Source organism: Bubalus kerabau, chromosome 5, assembly GCF_029407905.1.
Source record: "Bubalus kerabau isolate K-KA32 ecotype Philippines breed swamp buffalo chromosome 5, PCC_UOA_SB_1v2, whole genome shotgun sequence".
NCBI classification, from domain to species: Eukaryota; Metazoa; Chordata; class Mammalia; order Artiodactyla; family Bovidae; genus Bubalus; species Bubalus kerabau.
Genome location: NC_073628.1, coordinates 82,352,971 through 82,375,205, shown reverse-complemented (window position 1 = coordinate 82,375,205; position 22,235 = coordinate 82,352,971). Strand labels below are relative to the sequence as shown.

General features: G+C 37.2%; 1 protein-coding gene across 1 annotated transcript in view; it reads right to left on the bottom strand.

Annotated features, from left to right (window-relative positions):
• Nucleotides 1-22,235, bottom strand: part of DNAH14 (dynein axonemal heavy chain 14) — a 440,851-nt gene that overhangs the window by 65,975 nt on the left and 352,641 nt on the right. Inside the window, exons 67-72 of the mRNA XM_055583763.1 lie at nt 19,886-20,101; nt 16,197-16,427; nt 15,834-15,955; nt 11,882-12,126; nt 7,487-7,908; nt 7,209-7,407 (exon numbers count right to left, since the gene is read on the bottom strand). Of these exons, the coding sequence (XP_055439738.1) occupies nt 7,209-7,407; nt 7,487-7,908; nt 11,882-12,126; nt 15,834-15,955; nt 16,197-16,427; nt 19,886-20,101 (1,435 nt within the window). The remainder of the gene's footprint in view (nt 1-7,208; nt 7,408-7,486; nt 7,909-11,881; nt 12,127-15,833; nt 15,956-16,196; nt 16,428-19,885; nt 20,102-22,235) is intronic.

The following is a 22,235-nucleotide window of genomic DNA, read 5'->3' as shown; positions in this document are numbered from 1 at the left end:
ACTTCAGTCGTGTCCAACTCTGTGCGACCCCATAGATGGCAGCCCACCGGGCTCCCCCGTCCCTGGGATTCTCCAGGCAGTAACACTGGAGTGGGTTGCCATTTCCTTCTCCAATGCATGAAAATGAAAAGTGAAAGTGAGGTCGCTCAGTCATGTCCGACTCTTAGTGACCCCATGGACTGCAGCCCACCAGGGATCCTCTGTCCATGGGAGCTTCCAGGCAAGAGTACTGGAGTACCATTGCCTTCTCCCAATGTTCCCCTTGGTATCTCTAATTTTCTTGAAGAGATCTAGTCTTTCCAATTCTATTATTTTCCTCTATTTTTTTCTTACAAATTTTAAACTTTTTATTTTGTATTAGGATATAGCTGATTAACAGTCCAATACCATTTGTTGAAAAGACTGCTCTTTTTCTGTTGAGTGGTCTTCATAACTTTGTTGAAGATCATTTGATCCTATGCACAAGGGTTAATTTCTATGCTCTCTAGTTTTTTCTTTTGGTCTATTTTTATACCAGTAATAGACTGTTTTGATTACTATAGCTTTATAATATAGTTTGAAATCAGGAAATGTGATGCCTCCAACTTTCTTCTTTTTCAAAATTGTTTTGGCTATTTGGAATCACTTGAAATTTCATATGAAATTTAGGAAGAAATTTTCTGTTTCCTTAAAAAAATGGCATTGAGGAATGTCACCAATACAAGCTTATTTAAACCTAGAGATAAATCTTTGGTCAACAGCTATTGTGTCAGTCTTTGTATATAAATATATCTTTAATCTGAAATAAATAAAGCCTGTAGACTCAAAAAAAATGGCATTGAGATTTTGATAGAGATTGTATTAAATCTGTAGATTGATTTTGGTTAGTATGTCTTTCTTAACAATACTAAGTCTCCCAACCCATGACCATGTGATGTCTTTCCATATATTTGTGTCTTCTTTAACTTCTTTCAGCAATGTTTTGTACAAGTCTTTCACCTCCTTGGTTAAGTTTATTCCTAAGTATTTTATTCCTTTTAATGTTATTTTTGTTAAGGTTTTTTTTTTTTTTTTTGCTGTGGACCATTTTTAGTCTTTATTGAATTTGTTACAACATTGCTTCTGTTTTATGTTTGGTTTTTTGGTTGTGAGACACTTGGGATCTTAGCTCACAGACATACTCAGAAATAATGTTTTATCAGGGACATGCCTGGTGGTCCAGTGGTTAAGAATCCATCTGCCAATGCAGGGCACATGGGTTTGATCCCTGGTCTGGGAAGTTTCCACATGCTAAGGGGCAACTAAGCCTGTGTATCACAATAGAACTACTGAGCCCGCACTCTAGAACCTGTGAGCTGTAACTGCTGAGCCTGTGTGTCACAACTACTGAAGCCCATATACCCTAGAGCCCATGCTCTGCAATAAAAGAAGCCACTGCAATGAGAAGTCTGAGAATTGCAATGAAGAGTAGCCCCCACTTGCTGCAACTAGAGAAAGCTCACACATAGCAATGAAGACCCAGCACAGCCAAAAATAAATAAATAAATAAATATACTTTTAAAAAAAGAAAGAACGTTTCATCAGCTATCTGAGTATTTCTTAGCCCAGCCAAACTGACACACAAAATTAACTATGGGGGTTACCAGTGCAAATATATAAAGCATCTTAAAGTTATAGCATTGTATTTTTAACTGAGAAAAACAATTTCAACTGCATGCAAAAACTTTCTTCTTAATAGTTACCCCCAACATTTTATTTTACTGATATCACAAGCCACATCTTTATATATTACATACCTGCTAACATAGATTTATAGGGTTCTTTTGTGTTTTATTTATTTGTTTGTTTGGCTGTGTCGGGTCTTAGTTGTGGCCCGTGGGATCTTTGTTACATCATGTGGGATCTTTTGTTGCAGCACATGCTCTCTAGTTGTGACACGCAGGCTCAGTAGCTTCGTGGCATGTGGGATCTTAGTTCCTAGACCAGGGATTGAACCTGTGACTCCTGCATTGCAAGGCAGACTCTGAACCACTGGACCACTAGGCACATCCCAGATTTATAGTTTTCAAAATGCTTTTTGTCATTTAAATTCTACGCATCCAAATTACAATAGTACACATTTCTATATTTTTAAATCTATTTACCTTTACTATAGAATCAACTATTTTTATATGGCTTTATGTTGCTCTCTATTATCCTTTTGTTTATACTTGAAGGACTTCCTTTAGCATTTATACTGAGCAGGTAATTATTTCTCTCAACTCCTGTTTTTTTCTGTGAAAGTCTTAACTTTTCCCTTCTTTTTGAAGGACACTTGCCTGGTGTGTGAGTCAGACAAGCCATAGAATGGCTATACATAGTCCCGGGGTCCTTTGTGTAGGAGACAAGTCCCTTAGCTGAACAGAGAACCATATGGACAGTTAGAAAGGCTTGAGAAGGCTGGACTCCACTTGCGAGGAGTATGTGGGTGCTGGCTTGCCCCCAGACTTCACCTACCGGAACCAAGTCAATGTCCAGATCTGCTCATTCCATGCCAGAGTATGACACTGAATTCAAGCCTGCCAGCAGCTATGGAGAGACTCTACCTAGGGATGCAGAGGCGACTTGGGGGCCTGGGGCATAGCCTAGGTGAGCAGCAGTGGCCATTGTTGGTACTTGCTCAAGTGGCAGCCCAGACTGTGGATGGCAGCACAGCTGCTGGGTTTCTGTGACCACCTCACTGTGCCCTCCAGTCCAAGCCAAGTGAGTGCTTCAGCCCCACTCACTCCATGACAGAGCACAACACTAGACCTGGGCTGATCATGACCAGGGAAAAGACGCAACTGTGGGCTGTTTCTGAGGGGAGCTGAAGACACCCACAAGACTTCTGTAAGCACATGAGCATCCTTGGCTTCAGCACCCCCATTCTTTGGGGTAAGGGTCCCAATAGGGGGAATGAGGAAAAACATACATGTAAAGGGAACAGAACCAGCTGGAATTCAACCCTCTGGGCTTCTGCTCTAGCACCTTGGGAGCAGACTCCCACGGTGATGGACACTGAATAGATGGGAAGTCCCCCTCACACTCTGTGCAGGCTTTAGCTCCTTTATCTCCAGCTACAATTCCTACCAAGGTGATAACTGCCAACATACCCTGAGGAAAAATGTGACTGGAATCCACATAAAATCCAGCCCTCCACCAAAGGTATGGGGCACACACAGTCTGCAGAGGGACATTCTCACTTAAGAACACTCCTTTGAGACCACAATAGGTAATAGTACCTTTTACAATAACTTTCTCTGCTTCTTTACAACAGTTTCACCTAAATTTATAGAAGCAGAGAAAGTTAAGTAAAATGAAAAGCAGAGGAACTACTTTCAACTGAAGGAACAAGAGAGGATTGTAAATTGGTACACATACTATGGAAAAAGTTATGAAGTTCCTCAAAAAGTTAAGAAGGAAATTACCACATGATCTACAATTTTGCTTCTGGGTATTTGCCCAAAGAAAACAAAAACATTAACTTGAAAAGATGTGTGCTCTCCAATGTTCATTGCAGCTTGATTTACAATAGCTAAGATATGAAAGCATTCCAAGCTCCATTGATAGACAAATGAATAAAGAAGATGTGGTATACACATACAATAGAATATTACTCAGACATAAAAAAATGAAATCTTACCTTTTGTAACAACATGGATGGACCTAGAGGGCATTATACTAAGTAAAATAAGTCAGACAGAGAAAGAGAAATACTGCATGAGGAGTCTAAATCTAGATTGTTTGTGAAAGCAAAACAAAAGCAAAGTCATAGATATTGAGAACAAATGGGTGGCTGCCAGAAGGTGGTGGGAGTGGACAAAATAGATGAAGGGGTTTAAGAAGTACAAACCTTCAGTTATACAATAAATCATCATGAGGGTGTAATATACAGCATAAAGAATATGGTTATTATATTTAAATAACTTTGTATGGAGACAGATGGTTACTAGACTTGTTGTGATTATGATCAAATCACAATGTATGCAAAAGTCAAAATATTATGTAGTACACCTGAAACTAAGGTAACACTGTATGTCAACTATGTTTCAAAAAATGAACATATATGAATATGAATAGATATAAAGAATATATATTTGGAAGAAAAAAGTGAAAGGACAAAACATAGTAATATTAATAGTAGTTGTCTCTCTGGATGGTAGAATTTACTTCTTTTCTGTATGTATAGGTTATAATGGCTTTTATAATCAATACACATTGCTTACATAATTAAAAATGGAAGCTATTAAATATCTTTGTTTTTTTCTTGAGAGCTAAAACATGAGTTTTGGGTGAACTCCAGGAGTTGGTGATGGACAGGGAGGCCTGGCGTGGTGCAATTCATGGGGTCGCAAAGAGTCGGACACAACTGAGTGACTGAACTGAACTGAAAAATAATTTTAACTAATTAATTAAAATATAATTGGCATTCAACATATGAGTTTCAGGTGTACAACATGGTGATATGATGTTGTTATTTCTTAAAGTATACTGAGAATGTTTTAATGATTGCAACCACGGAAGACTCCTCTTAGATTGGCTGCTGCTGCTGAATTTTTGGCCACCTGTTTCGCTGCATGATCTTGTCTCTTGGTCTTAGGTGAGTGCTGCTGCTGCTGCTGCTGCTAAGTCGCTTCAGTCGTGTCCGACTCTGTGCGACCCCATAGATGGCAGCCCACTAGGCTCCCCTGTCCCTGGGATTCTCCAGGCAAGAACACTGGAGTGGTTGGCATTTCCTTCTCCAATGCATGAAAGTGAAAAGTGAAAGTGAAGTCGCTCAGTCGTGCCCGACTCTTAGTGACCCCATGGACTGCAGCCAACCAGGCTCCTCCGTCCATGGGATTTTCCAGGCAAGAGTACTGGAGTGGGTTGCCATTGCCTTCTCCGCTTAGGCAAGTAGTTGAGGAATAAACTTCTGAACGAGGTTACGACGCTCAGATTCACCCTCTTGTAAATATGGTGCCTAGAATTGTGAGGTGCAGAGTCTGAGAACTATTAGAAGTTGAGTTATGTTAACAGCAGTCTGTAGTTATTTTCATATTGATGCCTGGCTGTTCGCATTTTCCTAGGATTTTTCTGAGATACCCTGTTCTATACATTTTAATTTTTAAAGCCATTGAATTATTGTTGCCTATTTTTTTCAAGCAAAATAATCTTAATAAATTTAAAAGAACATTCATTGATTCAAGAGTCATTTACCAAACATTTACTGTGTGCCACTTTTGGTACCACAAAAGCAAAGAAAAAATAAAACTATCCAAATGTCTGGATAGCAATTGTTTTCGTACTTTCATTCTGACTTCTAGTTTCTGCTGAGTCTCAAAACAATTGAAAAATCACCACTTTTTCCTCCTCAGGGAGAATGTCAGATTTCCTTTAAATTTAATGTGTCGCAAGTTAGAGAGATGGGAATACTAGACCATCTTACCTGTCTCCTGAGAAACCTATATGCTGGTCAACAAGCAACAGTTAGAACTCTATGTGAAACAACTGACTAGTTCAGGACTGAGAAACGAGTACAACAAGGCTGTTTATTGTCACCCTGTTTATATGCAGAACACATGATAAGAAATCCTGGGCTGGATGAATTACAAGCTGGAATCAAGATTGCCACGAGAAGAATCAGCAACCACAGATATGCAGATGATATCACTCAAATGATATCACTCAATGGCGAAGAGGAACTAAAGAACCTCTTGATGAGGGTAAAGGAGGAGAATGAAAAAGCTGGCTAAAAACTAAATACTAAAAAAACTGAAATCATGGCATCACTTCATGGCAAATAGAAGGGGAAAATGAGGAAGCAGTGACAGATTTCCTTTTCGTGGGCTCTAAAATCACTGTGGATGGTGACTACAGCCATGAAATTAGAAGACAATTCCTTCTTGGCAGAAAAGCTATGAGAAACTTAGTGTGTTAAAAAGTAAAGACATCAGTTTGCTGACAAAGGTCTGTATAGTCAAGGCTATGGTCTTTCCAGTAGTCATGTACTGTTGTGAGAGCTGGACCATAAAGAAGGCAGAGCACTGAAGAAGTGACACTTTCAAACTGTGGTGTTGGAGAAGAGTCTTGGGAGTCCCTTAGATAGCAAGGAGATGAGACCAGCCAATATTAAAGACATCAACCCTGATACTCACTGGTAGGACTGATGCTGAAGCTGAATCTTTGGCCAATACTTTGGCCACCTGATGCAAACTCATTGGAAAAAGACCCTGATGCTGGGAAAGATTGAAGGCAGAAGGAGAAGAGGGCACCAGAGGATGAGATGGCTGAACATGCAATGGACATGAACTTGGGCAAACTCCAGGAGATGAGACAAGGAGGTCTCATCTGGCATGCTGCAGTCATGAGGTCACAAAGAGTCAGACACAACTAGCAACTAAACAACAACTTAAAATTACAACACAGCACAATAATATGAATGTATTAATGCTACTGAACCGTACACTTAAAAAATGGCTAAGATGGCAAATTCTATGTTATGTATATTTTTACCATAATTTAAAAAATAAACATATTAAAATATACAACACTGGAGCATCTGCAAAGATCCAATACTTAAGTATTTTGCCTAATCTTTTGGATAAGCATGATTTTTGTGGTTCAAATTTTCAGGGAATTTTCATAAGAAACTGAGGGCAACTATAGTTAGGAGGGTGAAATTCACCTTCTGATGGTATTTCATCAAAGGATGTGTGTGTGTGTGTGTGTGTCCCTATTGACAAGCATTAGGTATTCTGCTTTATAGATTAGAATTATAATAACCTAGCAATTGTCACTTATTTATTCATTCAAAAATTACTGAGTATCAGTTATAGGCTTCCCTGGTGACTCAGATAGTAAAGAATAACCTTTAATGCAGGAGACCCTAGTTTGATCCCTGGGTGGGGAAGATACCCTGGAGAAGGGAATGCCTACCTACTCCACTATTCTTGTCTGGGAAATCCCAGGGACAGAGGAACCTAGAGGGCTACAGTCCACATGTCGCAGAGTTGGACACGACTAAGTGACTAACACTTTCACTTTCACCTAATATGCTTAACAGTGTAGAGGATACAGTGATGAATTAGATATTGTACTTGACTTCAAATTGCTTTTAGTTTAATCAGTGTAGAAGCACTAACTTGGAGCACCTTAGAGATCTTTTAGTACTTTTCAGGAAACGTGTTTAATGGGTTTTTAGTACATCTAGAGCAATTATTTTTACTTACTGTTGAGTTTAGGCTGGGGCATTACACCTTTAATATTTACTAGCATGCTAGAATTTAAGAAGATGTTCCATTCTTCCTCTGGTAGGGATCCAATGTCATCCTGCATTAAATTTCCATTAGCATTATTTTGCATGATTGTAGTGCAAAGCCCAAAGGAGAAGCAAAGTTTATGTCGATTAAACAGAGCTGAAGAGACCACCTATAAAGAAAGCATAACTGTTAGGCTAACCTAGCTGGGTCAAATAAATGTGCAAAATTCACCTTTGAGAATGTCTCACCTTAAAAATGATTCTTGTCAATGTATCTATTGAATTTTTAAGATGTCTATCTAAGGTTCTTTTTTCACTTTCCAGTTTAGGCTCTTTTGAGAGATTTGTGATTTCATGACCTTTTTTCAGAAACATTCTCTCCCTTTTCAGACTGTGTTCTTCCTGTTCTTTGCTTTTGGAAACTACTGATGAAACAAAAATTTGACGAAACCAGTCCAGGGAGAACTGGTACATGTAATCAATCTGTGCAAGGTTAGACACTAGAAAGTACAGCAGGGCACCCCGTGTAGCAATGGGGAGATACAATTTGCGTGTTTCTTCAATCTCACTTTCTGCTTTTCTCGTTGCTTTGATTCGCTTTGAAATTTCATTTGAAGTCATCTTGGATTTTCTTAAGATGTCTACAATTTCCTCATCATCTAATACAAATCCTAAAGACAAAAAATGAGTTTAAATAAAAACCACTGGAATATTAAATAATTATTTCCTCATGGCAATTTCCTCATTCTCTACTCTTTATCTAAGAGTTTTACTATTGGCCTTTTGTAGGTTTTATTTTGGACATGGACCTGTCTTAAATGAAGATAGGCCATGTTTCTAAAAAATTTGATTAATAGTACATATGCCTCCCCCTTCCCATCCTTTAGTCTCTTCTTTATACTACTTTAATGTTTGAGGATTTTATTTTTGTTATAGGCACATAATAAATAGCCATTTCATCATAAGAAATGCATTTCCACTTGATCTTCTATACACACAGAAAATGAAAATAAAATTTTCAGAAAATAACAACAGCACTATTATTTTACGTGATGTACTCTGGTATTTTCCATTGTGTTCTATTTTATTAAACAAGGTTGATAATGAACAATAAAAGTGATTTTTCATTCCACTAATGGGTTGCTGCTCACCTTTTAAAAAACACTGCTTTAGAAACACACATAATAGTTCTATCCCTTTCAAATGTGTAAGACAACTTTCATATTCCCATTTTAAATCCTACTGTTTTATAGTAGAGCTATTCCCATTTTTCAAGTGCTCTTTTTTTTTTTTTTTCTTGGCTAAGACACATGACTTGCAAGAATTTATTTCCCCAACCAGAGGTTGAACCCATGCCCTTGGCAGTGAAAGAATGAAGTCCTAACCACTGGACCACCAGGGAATTCCCTCAAGTGTTTTTTTTAATTAAAAAAATTTTTTTTACTTTATATTGGAATATAGTTGATTAACAATGTTAGTTTCAGGTGTACAACTAAGAAAGGTGTATATGCACAGGTACCTATTCTTTTTCAAATTCTTTTCCCATTTAGGTTATTAAAGAATATTTATTTTTCTGGGGTTGAGCTGTAGGAGTTGCTTGTATATTCTCGAGATTAGTTGTTTGTCAGTTGCTTCATTTGCTATTATCTTCTCCCATTCTGAAGGCTGTCTTTTCACCTTGCTAATAGTTTCCTTTGATGTGCAGAAGCTTTTAAGGTTAATTAGGTCCCATTTGTTTATTTTTGCTTTTATTTCCAATATTCTGGGAGGTGGGTCATAGAGGAAAATAAATGACCCAATCAAAAAATGGGCCAAAGAACTAAATAGACATTTCTCCAAAGAAGACATACAGATGGCTAACAAACACATGAAAAGATGCTCAACATCACTCATTATCAGAGAAATGCAAATCAAAACCACTATGAGGTACCATTTCACACCAGTCAGAATGGCTGCGATCCAAAAGTCTACAAGTAATAAATGCTGGAGAGGGTGTGGAGAAAAGGGAACCCTCTTACACTGTTGGTGGGAATGCAAACTAGTACAGCCACTATGGAGAACAGTGTGGAGATTCCTTAAAAAACTGGAAATAGAACTGCCTTATGATCCAGCAATCCCACTGCTGGGCATACACACTGAGAAAACCAGAAGGGAAAGAGACACGAGTACCCCAATGTTCATCGCAGCACTGTTTATAATAGCCAGGACATGGAAGCAACCTAGATGTCCATCAGCAGATGAATGGATAAGAAAGCTGTGGTACATATACACGATGGAGTATTATTCAGCCATTAAAAAGAATAGATTTGAATCAGTTCTAATGAGGTGGATGAAACTGGAGCCTATTATACAGAGTGAAGTAAGCCAGAAAGAAAAACACCAATACAGTATACTAACGCATATATATGGAATTTAGAAAGATGGTAACAATAACCCTGTGTACGAGACAGCAAAAGAGACACTGATGTATAGAACAGTCTTATGGACTCTGTGGGAGAGGGAGAGGGTGGGAAGATTTGGGAGAATGGCATTGAAACATGTAAAATATCATGTATGAAATGAGTTGCCAGTCCAGGTTCGATGCACGATACTGGATGCTTGGGGCTGGTGCACTGGGACGACTCAGAGGGATGGAATGGGGAGGGAGGAGGGAGGAGGGTTCAGGATGGGGAACACATGTATACCTGTGGCGGATTCATTTTGATATTTGGCAAATCTAATACAGTTATGTAAAGTTTAAAAATAAAATAAAATTAAAAAAAAAAAAAAAGAATATTTAGCAGAGTTCTCTGGGCTATGCAGTAGGTCTTTGTTGGTTATCTATCTTACAATTTTTTTTAAGTAGATAAGATTTTTAGTTGGAGTTTCAATATCAAACTCTCAAAAATTAATAGAATGACTATACAAAGAAGTAGACTTAGACACTAGAAAGTACAGCAGGGCACCCCGTGTAGCAATGGGGAGATACAATTTGCGTGTTTCTTCAATCTCACTTTCTGCTTTTCTCGTTGCTTTGATTCGCTTTGAAATTTCATTTGAAGTCATCTTCAAATGAAGTCATTCAAAAAGAAAAAATTCATGGTCCAAAGGTATTGAAATCATACAGTCTGATCTTTTATCACTGTGGAATTATGTTAGAAATCAATATCAAAAGATATTGGAAAATAACCCCCATATTTTCAAGTGCAATGTGACATCTTCCAAGAGAGATCTTTGACTTAGCCATTGAAGGCCTCAATAAAGTCAGATTGAAAAAATCACAGAGGGTGATTGCAGTAAAGAAAGCATGTAATTGAGAAATTAGTGTCAAAATGAGAAATATTTTCAGTGATACAATTTCTAGACCCCTTGATGCTCACCTCTGGACACAATTTGAGAAAAGCCCTCTTGAAACGTGGCATCCAGAACTAAACACAGCTTGACATGGGCATTGAAAGGAATCATAGGATTATTACATTTGAAGATCTGGAGACCATATTCTTATTGATGCAGGTGAAGCAGTCTAAGTTACATCTGGATCTAAACTATGGGCTGCTTCTTATAGTCACTACCCTTGACTCACCTTTCCCCACAGGGGGTGAGGAGTCACACCAAATATAAAATATTTACAAAAGGATGGTAAGGATAATCTATTTTTACTAAAACTTGGAAAGGAGGAAAAAAATATGTTCAAAATCAAGGGGTATTTTATTGAGCTTTTTCCAAGAACAATTTTTATTAAGTGTACTATCTGTAAAAAGTTGTATGTAGTCTTTTAAAAATATCTCAGATTCTAAAAAGAGAAACAATTGATAGGGAATAAATGCTAAAGGCATAATAACAGAATATAGTGCACTAATGTGTGTTATCATAAAGAAGTTTTCCTTTGTCTTGTTAAAACTATTGTTTGTCCAATTTAGGAAGAGATTATAGCAAAATATCACATTTGTCAGAAAATAGGAGAGGCTGTGTTCCTGAATCTCATTAGATCAATTGTGTCGCTTTCTATGTATTTTACATAATACCTAGATGTTTTGGTTTTGCTCCCCAAGAAGTTAACAACTATGATTCCAATCTTGCATGAGAAACAGATATGGAAACCTTGTCTATGTAACTAGTCTTGTGATTAATAGAACAGCTTAGTCATGGGTTACTAAGAAAAAGCTTTTAGGTGTAATTAAAATAGAAAAGGAACAAAGTCAGATCTTTCCAGGCATAAATGTGCATTTAAAGTTTCATAGTTTCATATACTTTATTTAGTGATTTATAATATGAACTATATCTTTGGTCTTCATTCTCATTTTTGGCACAGAGCTTCTAAAATCTTTGGAATTTCCTACGGAACCTCCGAGGTGGCGCTAGTGGCAAAGAACCCATTTGCTAATTAATGCAGGAGATGTAAGAGACATGAGTTCGATCCCTGGGTCAGGAAGATCCCCTGGAGGTGAGCATGGTAACCCACTCCAGTATTCTTGCCTGGAGAATCCCATGGACAGAGAAGCCTGGCAGGCTATAGTCCCATAGGGTCACAAAGAGTCAGACAGGATTGAAGCGACTTAGCACGCACATATCTGGTAACAATTCAGAATAATCCTTTTAGCTTTTATTCTGTCCTTTACAAAGGTATGCAAGGATCTACTAATATCACTAAAGATCTTAACTTACCTTGTGCATTCTCTAGTAAATTTAATGTTTTTTGCTCCAGTTCTTCAAGAGTCTTAGCATCAAGGGAAATACTCTCTAAGAGTTGGAAACGTTGATTTTCTAAATGGGGAACTTCGTGACTTAATACAATAGATAAGAGTTGATCTTGAAAACCTTGGAATGTTACTGTGAAGTTTATCATAGTAACAAAGCTATAAACGAATGGAGGAAAATAGGGGTTGTCTATTTCTGTAGATACATATAACCTAAAATGTGAGAAAGGCACCAGTTATTATTCAAAGGATATGCAGAAGAAAAAAATGAAACGTATTTATTTAATAACAAAAAAAATTTCTTCTGGAACTAAACAAGATTAATTTTTAGTTTTATTCAGCCTTGTGCACAAAGTAGGCTCTCAGTTTATACTAAGTACTATCTAGAACTTTAAAAATAGTAAAATAAAAAAATAATTAAAAAAAAGAAAATAACAGCTTACATAAATATGTAAAATTTTAATAAAACTATCTGGAAACAAAAATTAAAAAAAAAATCACAAAAACCAATTCCGTTTCCTACAACGAAATGTTACTCATCAATAAGATGAAACAGACTGCTGACATATACCAACGCAGTGATAAATCTCATACGCATCATGCTGAGTGAAAGAAGAATTTCTATTTCTAAAATCACTGTGACAGAAAATCAGTGGTCACCTGGGCCTGGAGGTTGGGGTAGGGGAAAGACTACAAATGGGCCTGAGTGACTTTTGTGGGTGATGGAATGTTTTACATCTTCTTTGGAGTCATGATTATAGGACTGTCTATATTTGTCAAAACCTATCAAGTTTGTATTTTAAATGAGTGAATTTTATTGTATGTAAATTTCATCTCAATAAAACTAATTTTTAGGAAAAAAATACATAAAAATACAACCATAAATTATATACATATTTGGTCTAAGCATAAGGAAGAGGAAAAAATGCTACATAATGGAAGTTTTGATTTGCTACTAGATCATTGTAAAGACTATGGTTTTCACCCTGAGTGAGCAAGAAGCCAATGGAGGAATTTGAGAAGAGGAGAGACATGATGTTTTATAAGAGGACCACTCTAGTTGCTGTCTTGAGAGTAGCCTGTACAGAGGGAAGACAGGGGACAAGAAAGAAGCTAGTTCAGTTCAGTTCAGTTCAGTCGCTCAGTCATGTCCGACTCTTTGCGACCCCATGAATTGCAGCACGCCAGGCCTCCCTGTCCATCACCAACTCCCAGAGTTCACTCAAACTCACGTCCATTGAGTCGGTGATGCCATCCAGCCATCTCATCCTCTGTCGTCCCCTTCTCCTCCTGCCCCCAATGCCTCCCAGCATCAGAGTCTTTTCCAATGAGTCAACTCTTCACATGAGGTGGCCAAAGTACTGGAATTTCAGCTTTAGCATCATTCCTTCCAAAGAACACCCAGGACGGATCTCCTTTAGGATGGACTGGTTGGATCTCCTTGCAGTCCAAGGGACTCTCAAGAGTCTTCTCCAACACCACAGTTCAAAAGCATCCATTCTTCGGCACTCAGCTTTCTTCACAGTCCAACTCTCACATCCATACATGACCATTGGAAAAACCATAGCCTTGACTAGATGGACCTTTGTTGGCAAAGTAATGTCTCTGCTTTTGAATATGCTATCTAGGTTGGTCATAACTTTCCTTCCAAGGAGTAAGCGTCTTAATTCCATGGCTGCAATCACCATCTGCAGTGATTTTGGAGCCCAGAAAAATAAAGTCTGACACTGTTTTCACTGTTTCCCCATCTATTTCCCATGAAATGATGGGACCAGATGCCATGATCTTAGTTTTCTGAATGTTGAGCTTTAAGCCAACTTTTTCACTCTCCTCTTTCACCTTCATCAAGAGGCTTTTGAGTTCCTCTTCACTTTCTGCCATAAGGGTGGTGTCATCTGCATATCTGAGGTTATTGATATTTCTCTTGGCAATCTTGACTCCAGCTTGCGCTTCTTGCAGCCCAGCATTTCTCATGATGTAATTTGCATATAAGTTAAATAAGCAGGGTGACAATATACAGCCTTGACGTACTCCTTTTCCTATTTGGAACCAGTCTGTTGTTCCATGTCCAGTTCTAACTGTTGCTTCCTGACCTGCATATAGGTTTCTCAAGAGGCAGGTCAGGCGATCTGGTATTCCCATCTCTTTCAGAATTTTCCACAGTTTATTGTGATCCACACAGTCAAAGGCTTTGGCATAGTCAATAAGGCAGAAATAGATATTTTTCTGGAACTCTCTTGCTTTTTCCATGATCCAGTGGATGTTGGCAATTTGATCTCTGGTTCCTCTGGACACTGGTTAAAATGTGAGAGATAGTAATGGTGGCTTGGAGCTATGTGGAACCAGTGGAAGCATTCAAGAGTGCTCAGATTCTGGATCATTTTTAGTTTTCATAGCAACCCAGTATTTTGGGCTGCACCAGACTTCCCTGGTGGCCTAGTGGTAAAGAATCGTCGGCTAATGCAGGAGACACAGGTTTGATCCCTGGGTTGGGAAGATCTCACGGAAAAGGAAATGACAACTCACTCTAGTATTCTTGCCTGGGAAAACCCGTGGACAGAGGAACATGCCAGGTTACAGTCCGCAGCGTTGCAAAAGAGTCAGACATGATTTAGCAACGAAACAACCTTTTATAAAGGGTGAAATTGAGGCTTACAGAGGTTAAATAAGTTGCCAATATCACATGGCTAACAAGTGACAGAGAGGGAATCTGTCATCATCTGCCTTCTAAAATAGTCCCTCCACCACCTCTTCAAACATGCAATTCAAACATGGGGACGAGGCTATCAGTTCAGGGCGATGTTACTTCAGTAGTCTTTGTAAGCTGTTTAATCAATCAGGCTGTATTCAGTGAGAAGGAAGGTGTTAACACAGTGCTTTCCGAAGTGCATTCTGTAGAACACTATTTTCTGAAGAGGATTTGTTCAACAAATAAAGAGATTTTAAGCCCTTGTAGGAAAGAATCTTGTTTAACTTTGTTTAACCCAGGTCTTTAAAAAAAATGCAGAATTCCTTTTTTGAGTGACCCCCCACTCCCACCCCAACTAAATCCCTGGAAATGATGCTTTGAGAAACATACTTTGGAAAATGTGTTACTAAGAATTCTAAGGAGTAAGAATTAGTTGAGGAGTAAGAATTTGGTAGCTCTGCCCAAGTTAGAGGATTCACTGACCAACAAGTTTAAGAGTCAGGACAACTTGGTAAGGAGTCAAGTCTGTCCGAGTCCCTGTAAAGAAGTTAAATGCACCAGGCTAGGACCATTAAAATCACCTTCTAATTCTCATTACTGATTACTTGCTTACTATAATCTTTTGATTATGAGTTGAAGGAGAGAATGCACATAACTGAAAACACAACGTCTTATTCCCTTGGGAACTGTATTTTTGTTGTAATTAAATTTGGCTGTATAATAGTGCTTTGTGAAATATGTTGATGAATTGGTTTCCTGGAGGCCCATAACTGCCTGGAACATGGACACAATGTTTCTATCTGTCTAGGCAAAATATCTTTTTGCTCTAGGTAGCAGAAGTGGATTTTGTTTTTTAAAGAAGCAGAAGCTTTTCCTGGCCAAATAAAATACTGTGCAAACAGATCAAATTGAGATCCATGGGTTCAAGTGGGTCTGGGCTTCCTGATTGCTGCCCTTCTTGCACTGCTTCTGAAGACTCTTCATAGAATCCATAGCTTCCATCAGGCACAGTTTGAAAATATTGGTTTGGAATGACTCTACATAAAAATCTGTTCTCCATTCTGTTTACTATTATGTGCTACTGGCAACACAAAAACAAAAAGAATGTTCAAAATGCAATCTGACTTTTTTCACCAGGAGAACCTTATCAGGGCTGAAATATGGGACCTACAATATTATCTATCTTTAAAAGTATAAATATTTGAGTCAATTCAGCTATGAAAGACATTACCTAAATTTGGAATTGTATTCAATCTCAGAATCATTAATCTTTATGAAGTATTGTCCTCTTCTCTGGTAGATATCCTTCTTCAAAATTTCCTTTAAACTTGGAGGTAATCTTTCAGGAAGATTCTGAAAATAAATAAAATAAAGAAAAAATTCATTTTACAACAAATAAATCAGCTGAAAAGGCACAGCATTTAAAACATGTAAATCTTTAATGTCTAGATACCAGTGAAAACCATAAGAGAATTGAAATATATTGCATTTATTTATGCACTTATTTATTTATCATTTTTTCCTTTGACAAAGTTACCTATCACTTACAATCTGTGTGTTAGCTATCTGGAATTAGGTCATTTTGTCTAAATACCTGCAAGAGAACACTCCCTCCTGTTTTCATGGCATTCTCAATTGTTTGGATGTAATTGCTATCCTCAGTGGAGAGCTCCTGCAGCCTAGGTCCTTCCATCTGACGGATCCAGTTGTGTGCTTGCTTATGTGGGTCAATCAGCAGTGGCCACTGCAGGCCATTCTTGATCAAGATGGCATTCTCTGTTGAATACTGTCCAAGAGGAAGTCCCTGATGATGCCATTGGCGGATCTGGAAAGAAATCATTAGTTTTTGTTGTTTCATAAACTTCTTCACATCTTTTAATATCGTACAGGATACTAAAGAATCCTACAGATTATCAAATAATCTTTAAAAGGGCAAATAATCTTTAAAAGTCTTTCAGTCGTGCCCAACTCTTTGCAACCCCAGGGGCTATACAGTCCATGGAATTCTCCAGGCCAGAATATTGGAATAGGTAGCTTTCCCCTTCTCCAGGGGATCTTCCCAACCCAGGGATTGAACCCAGGTCTCCTGAATCGTGGGCAGATTCTTTACCAGCTGAGCCATGAGGGAAGCCCTTAAATGGACTAAAGAAATGAACAATTTAAACAACTGGGATATGAAATTTTTGGTAAGGTGACTAATTATTCAGGACATTACATTCCTTTGTTTATCAGTAGGGATGAATGTTCATCACAACAGACATCTCATTTTAGATTTACTTTTCAGTCCCTAATTAATAATGAGGTTAAGAACCTTTCCTATGTTTATGGCTATTTGGATAGTCTGTTTTGTGAGCTGCCTGTTCAAGACTCCTGCCTATTTATTTACTGGGCTGTGTATCTTTTGCTTAGTGCTTTATAGTGGCTCTCTTTTCTACTCTGAATAGGGCTCTTTGTTGAACATATGTATTACAGATATCCTTTTCTGTACTTTGACTTTCCTTTTTATGTTCTCAGTTGTGTCTTTTGATGAACAGAAGGTCTGTATTTTAATGTAATTCAATTGGTCAACTTTTTCTTCTGTGTTTCGTTCTGCTTAGGATATCTTTACTTTACCTAGGGTCATGAATACATTCTCCTAAATTACACCTTACTAATTTGCCTTTCACATTTAGGTCTACAATTTAACTTCAATGACATTTTTGTGTGTAGTGTAAAATAATGTCAATTTTTAAAATGAATATTCAATTATCCACCACTGTTTACTGAAAAGCCTACCCATTCCTCATTGCACTACAGTGTCACCTTTGAAATAAATCAAAGTTCTACCTATTTAGGGATCTGTTTCTGGGCTCTCAGTTCTACTTCATTGGTATAGCTATTTATCCTTACATTGTTACACACAAGGATAAATAATACCAGTTTAATTACTGTAGCTTTAAAGTAAATCTTGATATTGCAAATTTTCCCACCTAGTTCTTTATCAACATTGTGTTGGACATTTTGGCTCTTTGCCTTTTCTTATAACTTTTAGAATCAGCTTGTCATCTGACACACACACACACACACACACACACACACACACACACACACACACACATCCCTTCCTGTTGGAAAGTTGACTGGGATTACACTGTATCTTTAGATCAGTTTGGAAAGAACCGGCAATTTCAAAATATTGAGTCTTCCAATTCATGAACATGGTATAACTCTTAATTTATATAGGTTGCCTAAAATTTATGTCAATAATATTTTATAGTTTTATTTCTATAATTTAACACAACTTTTTGATAGATTCAGTATGATGCTGTGATAAATTGTATCTAAAAACATCATGCACCCTGTTTGTTGCTGGTATATAGAAATGCAATTGGCTTTTTTGTATACTGACTTTAATTCTGGAAAGTTTGCAAAATGTTTATCAATGCTCATGATATATCTACATATTCTCTTGGATTTTGAGATACATATAATCTGCAACATTATATATTTTTTGTCTCTTTTCTTTCCCCATTCTAATATTTTTTCATTTTTTTCTTGCCTTACTGTACTATTTAGAATCTCCAGTACAGTAGTAAATACAAGCAGAAATAGTAGATATACCTTTGTTATGTTCCCAGTCTCAAAAGAAAATCTTTTGCCAATGATTCATTTATTCAATTCTGATTTCTTCTTTGACCTGTGGTTAGTTTGGGAATACATTTCCCAACTTCTAGAAATATGAGGATTTTAAGAGAAGCTTTTAATTATATACTTCTAGCTCAATTGCTTTTTTGTCAGATAGTATAGTCTATATGATTCAATTCTTTGATATTTGTTGCAAGTTTGTTTATAGTGCATTACATGGTCAGTTTTGGTAATGTTCTATATTGAACATTGAATGTGAATGTTCTATATTGGCTTGAATGTGACGCTGTAAGTGTAGGCTGCAGTGTCTTATTAACCGATTAATAAGTCTATTTGTTGATTACATTGTTCAAATCTTTTCTATTCTTAATGGTTTGTGTGTTCTTTTTCTGTCAGTTATAGAGAGAAATGTGTTAAATTTTCACTGTGATTGTAGATTTGTCCATTTTTATCTATAGTTCTTTTAATGCTTGCTTTATATTTTTTGAGGTCTATTTTTTTTTGTATCTATTTGATACAAACAGATTTAGAATTGTTAACATAATCTTGAAGAAGAATTAAACCAATTCTAATTTTAACATAAGCTTATTTAATTCTAGCAATCATTTTTTTGCCTTAAAGTCTATTGCCTTTTATTTTTGGTAATAAATGGCAAATTTCTTCCTACATTTTTATTGCCAATCTTCTTTATGTTTTAACTGTGTCTTTTCTAAAAAACATGTAGCTTCTGTTTTGTGCTTTGGTTTATACTTTTATGTAGTTTTACAATCTTAGACTTTTAACTGTACCATTTAGTTCATTTACCTATACTGTAATTACTGATACGTGATACGTGTGTTCAGTTGCTCAGTTGTGTTCAGCCTTTTGTGACCCCATGGACTGTAGCCCATGAGGCTTTTCTGTCCATGGAATTTTCTAGGCAAGAATACTGGAGTGGGTTGCCGCTTTCTACTCCAGGAGATCTTCCCAACCCAGGGATCGAACCCACATCTCTTGTGTCTCCTGTATCGTCACGTGGATTCTTTACCACTAGCGCCACCTGGGAAATCCCAATTACTTATATATTTTGGTTTGAATTCATTATTAGCATTGTGAAAATGAAAAGCCAGTATTCGCTTCTGAGGGTTGTATTTTTGATGGTCAATTTAAGTTATTAGTGGGAGAACCAATCCAAAATTATTCTCTATGAATGAAAAAACAGGTGTTTTCTTTTTTGCCTTTGCAACATCAGCACAGAACTTACATAGATAACACAATAAATACTTATTGATAAATTGATAAATGTAAGGTCTATAATTTTGGATATTTCTGAGACTACTAACTATGGTTTGACAAGAACAAGAATTTTATTAATTAGATGGGTTTCTGGGAGAGGAAATGGCAATATTTATAAGATAGTACAATTACAATGGAAAAGGGATATTTTTGACTGTTTCCCAGAGGATAAGAAACTTAAGGTGACTTAACTGAGGTATATGAGGTATAATTAAAAAAATACAAAGCAGACTTCTTTATTTTTACTTATAAAATAATCTCAGGAATGGATTCAAGCCCCAAAGTATGTGTGAACATGCACACACACACACACACGCACACACGCACACACGCAATCCAAACCAACAACAATCACTTAACGGGATAACAGAAATATGTTACTACCTCATGTTTTTGTGCCATGACTTCAATTAAAGAAAAGTTAGAAGACAAAGAAATGTTGTTTTCAGTACAAAGATTCTGCCACTTTTCCACAATCAATTGGCGAAATTCTGCTGTTAACACTCCACTGTAGACAATGCATGCTGCTGAAATAAGTATGTCACCCCAAATTCCTTCCAACTTGTTGTTTATTTGATCAATTGTTTCTTGCCATCGAGTCTAAACGTTCAAGTAAAAAGTTATTGATATTTAATATAAAATATTCTATTGTAAGACATTTTAGATAGTAATAGTCTCCAGGTTGGATCTATCATTGCTGTTACTATCTATTCTTATGCCATAGTTGCATTAAAATTAATAGTTTGTTGTTGTCCAGCCAACTAAGCTGTATCTGACTCTTTGAGACCCATGGACTATAGCCCGCCAGGCTCCTCTGTACACTGGATTTTCCAGGCAAGTATACTGGAATGGATTACCATTTTCTTCTCCAAAAATTAACAATGAATCATATGAAAAAACAAACTGCTTTTTGAGGAGAACATGAGTCCTATTCTTGGATTTGTGACTCTCAAATTTGCTAAGACTGATAGCCATTTCAAATACTTTGTGTGATAAAGTAGGATAATTTTAAAAATAATGATTCATTATAATATATTATTTATAACATTGTACAGGAGACAGGGAGCAAGACCATCCCCAAGAAAAAGAAATGCAAAAAAGCAAAATGGCTGTCTGAGGAGGCCTTACAAATAGCTGTGAAAAGAAAGAAGCAAAAAACAAAGGAGACAAGGAAAGATATACCAATTTGAATGCAGAGTTCCAAAGAATAGCGAGGACAGATAAGAAAGCCTTTGTATAAAGCCTTTGCACTTTTCACTGCAAAAAAATAGAGGAAAACAACAGAATGGGAAAGACTAGAGATCTCCTCAAGAAAATCAGAGATACCAAGGGAACATTTCATACAAAGATGGGCACAATAAAGGACAGAAATGGTATGGACCTAACAGAAACAGAAGATATTAAGAAGAGGAAGAGATGGCAAGAATACACAGAAGGAGTGTACAAAAAAGATGTTTACGACCCAGATAATCACGATGGTGTGATCACTCACCTAGAGTCAGACATCCTGAAATGTGACGTCAAACGAGTCTTAGGAAGCATCACTACAAACAAAGCTAGTGGAGGTGATGGAATTCCAGTTGAGCTATTTCAAATCCTAAAAGACAATGCTGTGAAAGTGCTACACTCAATATGCCAGCAAATTTGGCAAACTCAGCAATGGCCACAGGACTGGAAAAGGTCAGTTTTCATTCCAATCCCAAAGAGAGGCAATGCCAAAGAATGCTCAGACTACCGCATAATTGCACTCATCTCACACACTAGTAAAGTAATACTCAAAATTCTCCAAGCCAGGCTTCAGCAATATGTGAACCGTGAAATTCCAGATGTTCAAGCTGGTTTTAGAAAAGGCAGAGGAACCAGAGATTAAATTGCCAACATCTGCTGGATCACCGAAAAAGCAAGGGAGTTCAGGAAAACATGTACTTCTGCTTTATTGACTACATCAAGGCCTTTGACTGTGTGGATTGCAATAAACTGCAGAAAATTCTGAAAGAGATGGGAATACCAGACCACCTGACCTGCCTTTTAAGAAATCTGTATGCGGATTAGGAAGCAACAGTTAGAACTGGACATGGAACAACAGACTGGTTCCAAATAGGGAAAGGAGTACGTCAAGGCTGTATATTGTCATCCTGCTTATTTAACTTATATGCAGAGTACATCATGAGAAATGCTGGGCTGAATGAAGCACAAACTGGAATCAAGATTGCCGGGAAAAATATCAATAACTTCGGATATGCAGATGACACCACCCTCATGGCAGAAAGTGAAGAACTAAAGAGCCTCTTGATGAAAGTGAAAGAGGAGAGTGAAAAAGTTGGCTTAAAGTTCAACATTCAGAAAACAAATATCATGGCATCTGGTTCCATCACTTCATGGCAAATAGATGGAGAAACAGTGGAAACAGTGGCTGACTATTTTTTTGGGGCTCCAAAATCTCTGCAGATGGTGACTGCAGCCATGAAATTAAAAGACACTTACTTCTTGGGAGAAAAGTTATGAGCAACCTAGACAACATATTAAAAAGCAGAGATATTACTTTGCCAACAAAGGTCCATCTAGTCAAGGCTATGGTTTTTCCAGTAGTCATGTATGGATGCAAGGGTTGGACTATAAAGAAAACTGAGTGCCAAAGAATTGACGTTTTTGAACTGTGGTATTGGAGAAGACTCTTGCGAGTCCCTTGGACTGCAAGGAGATCCAACCAATCCATCATAAAGGAAATCAGTCC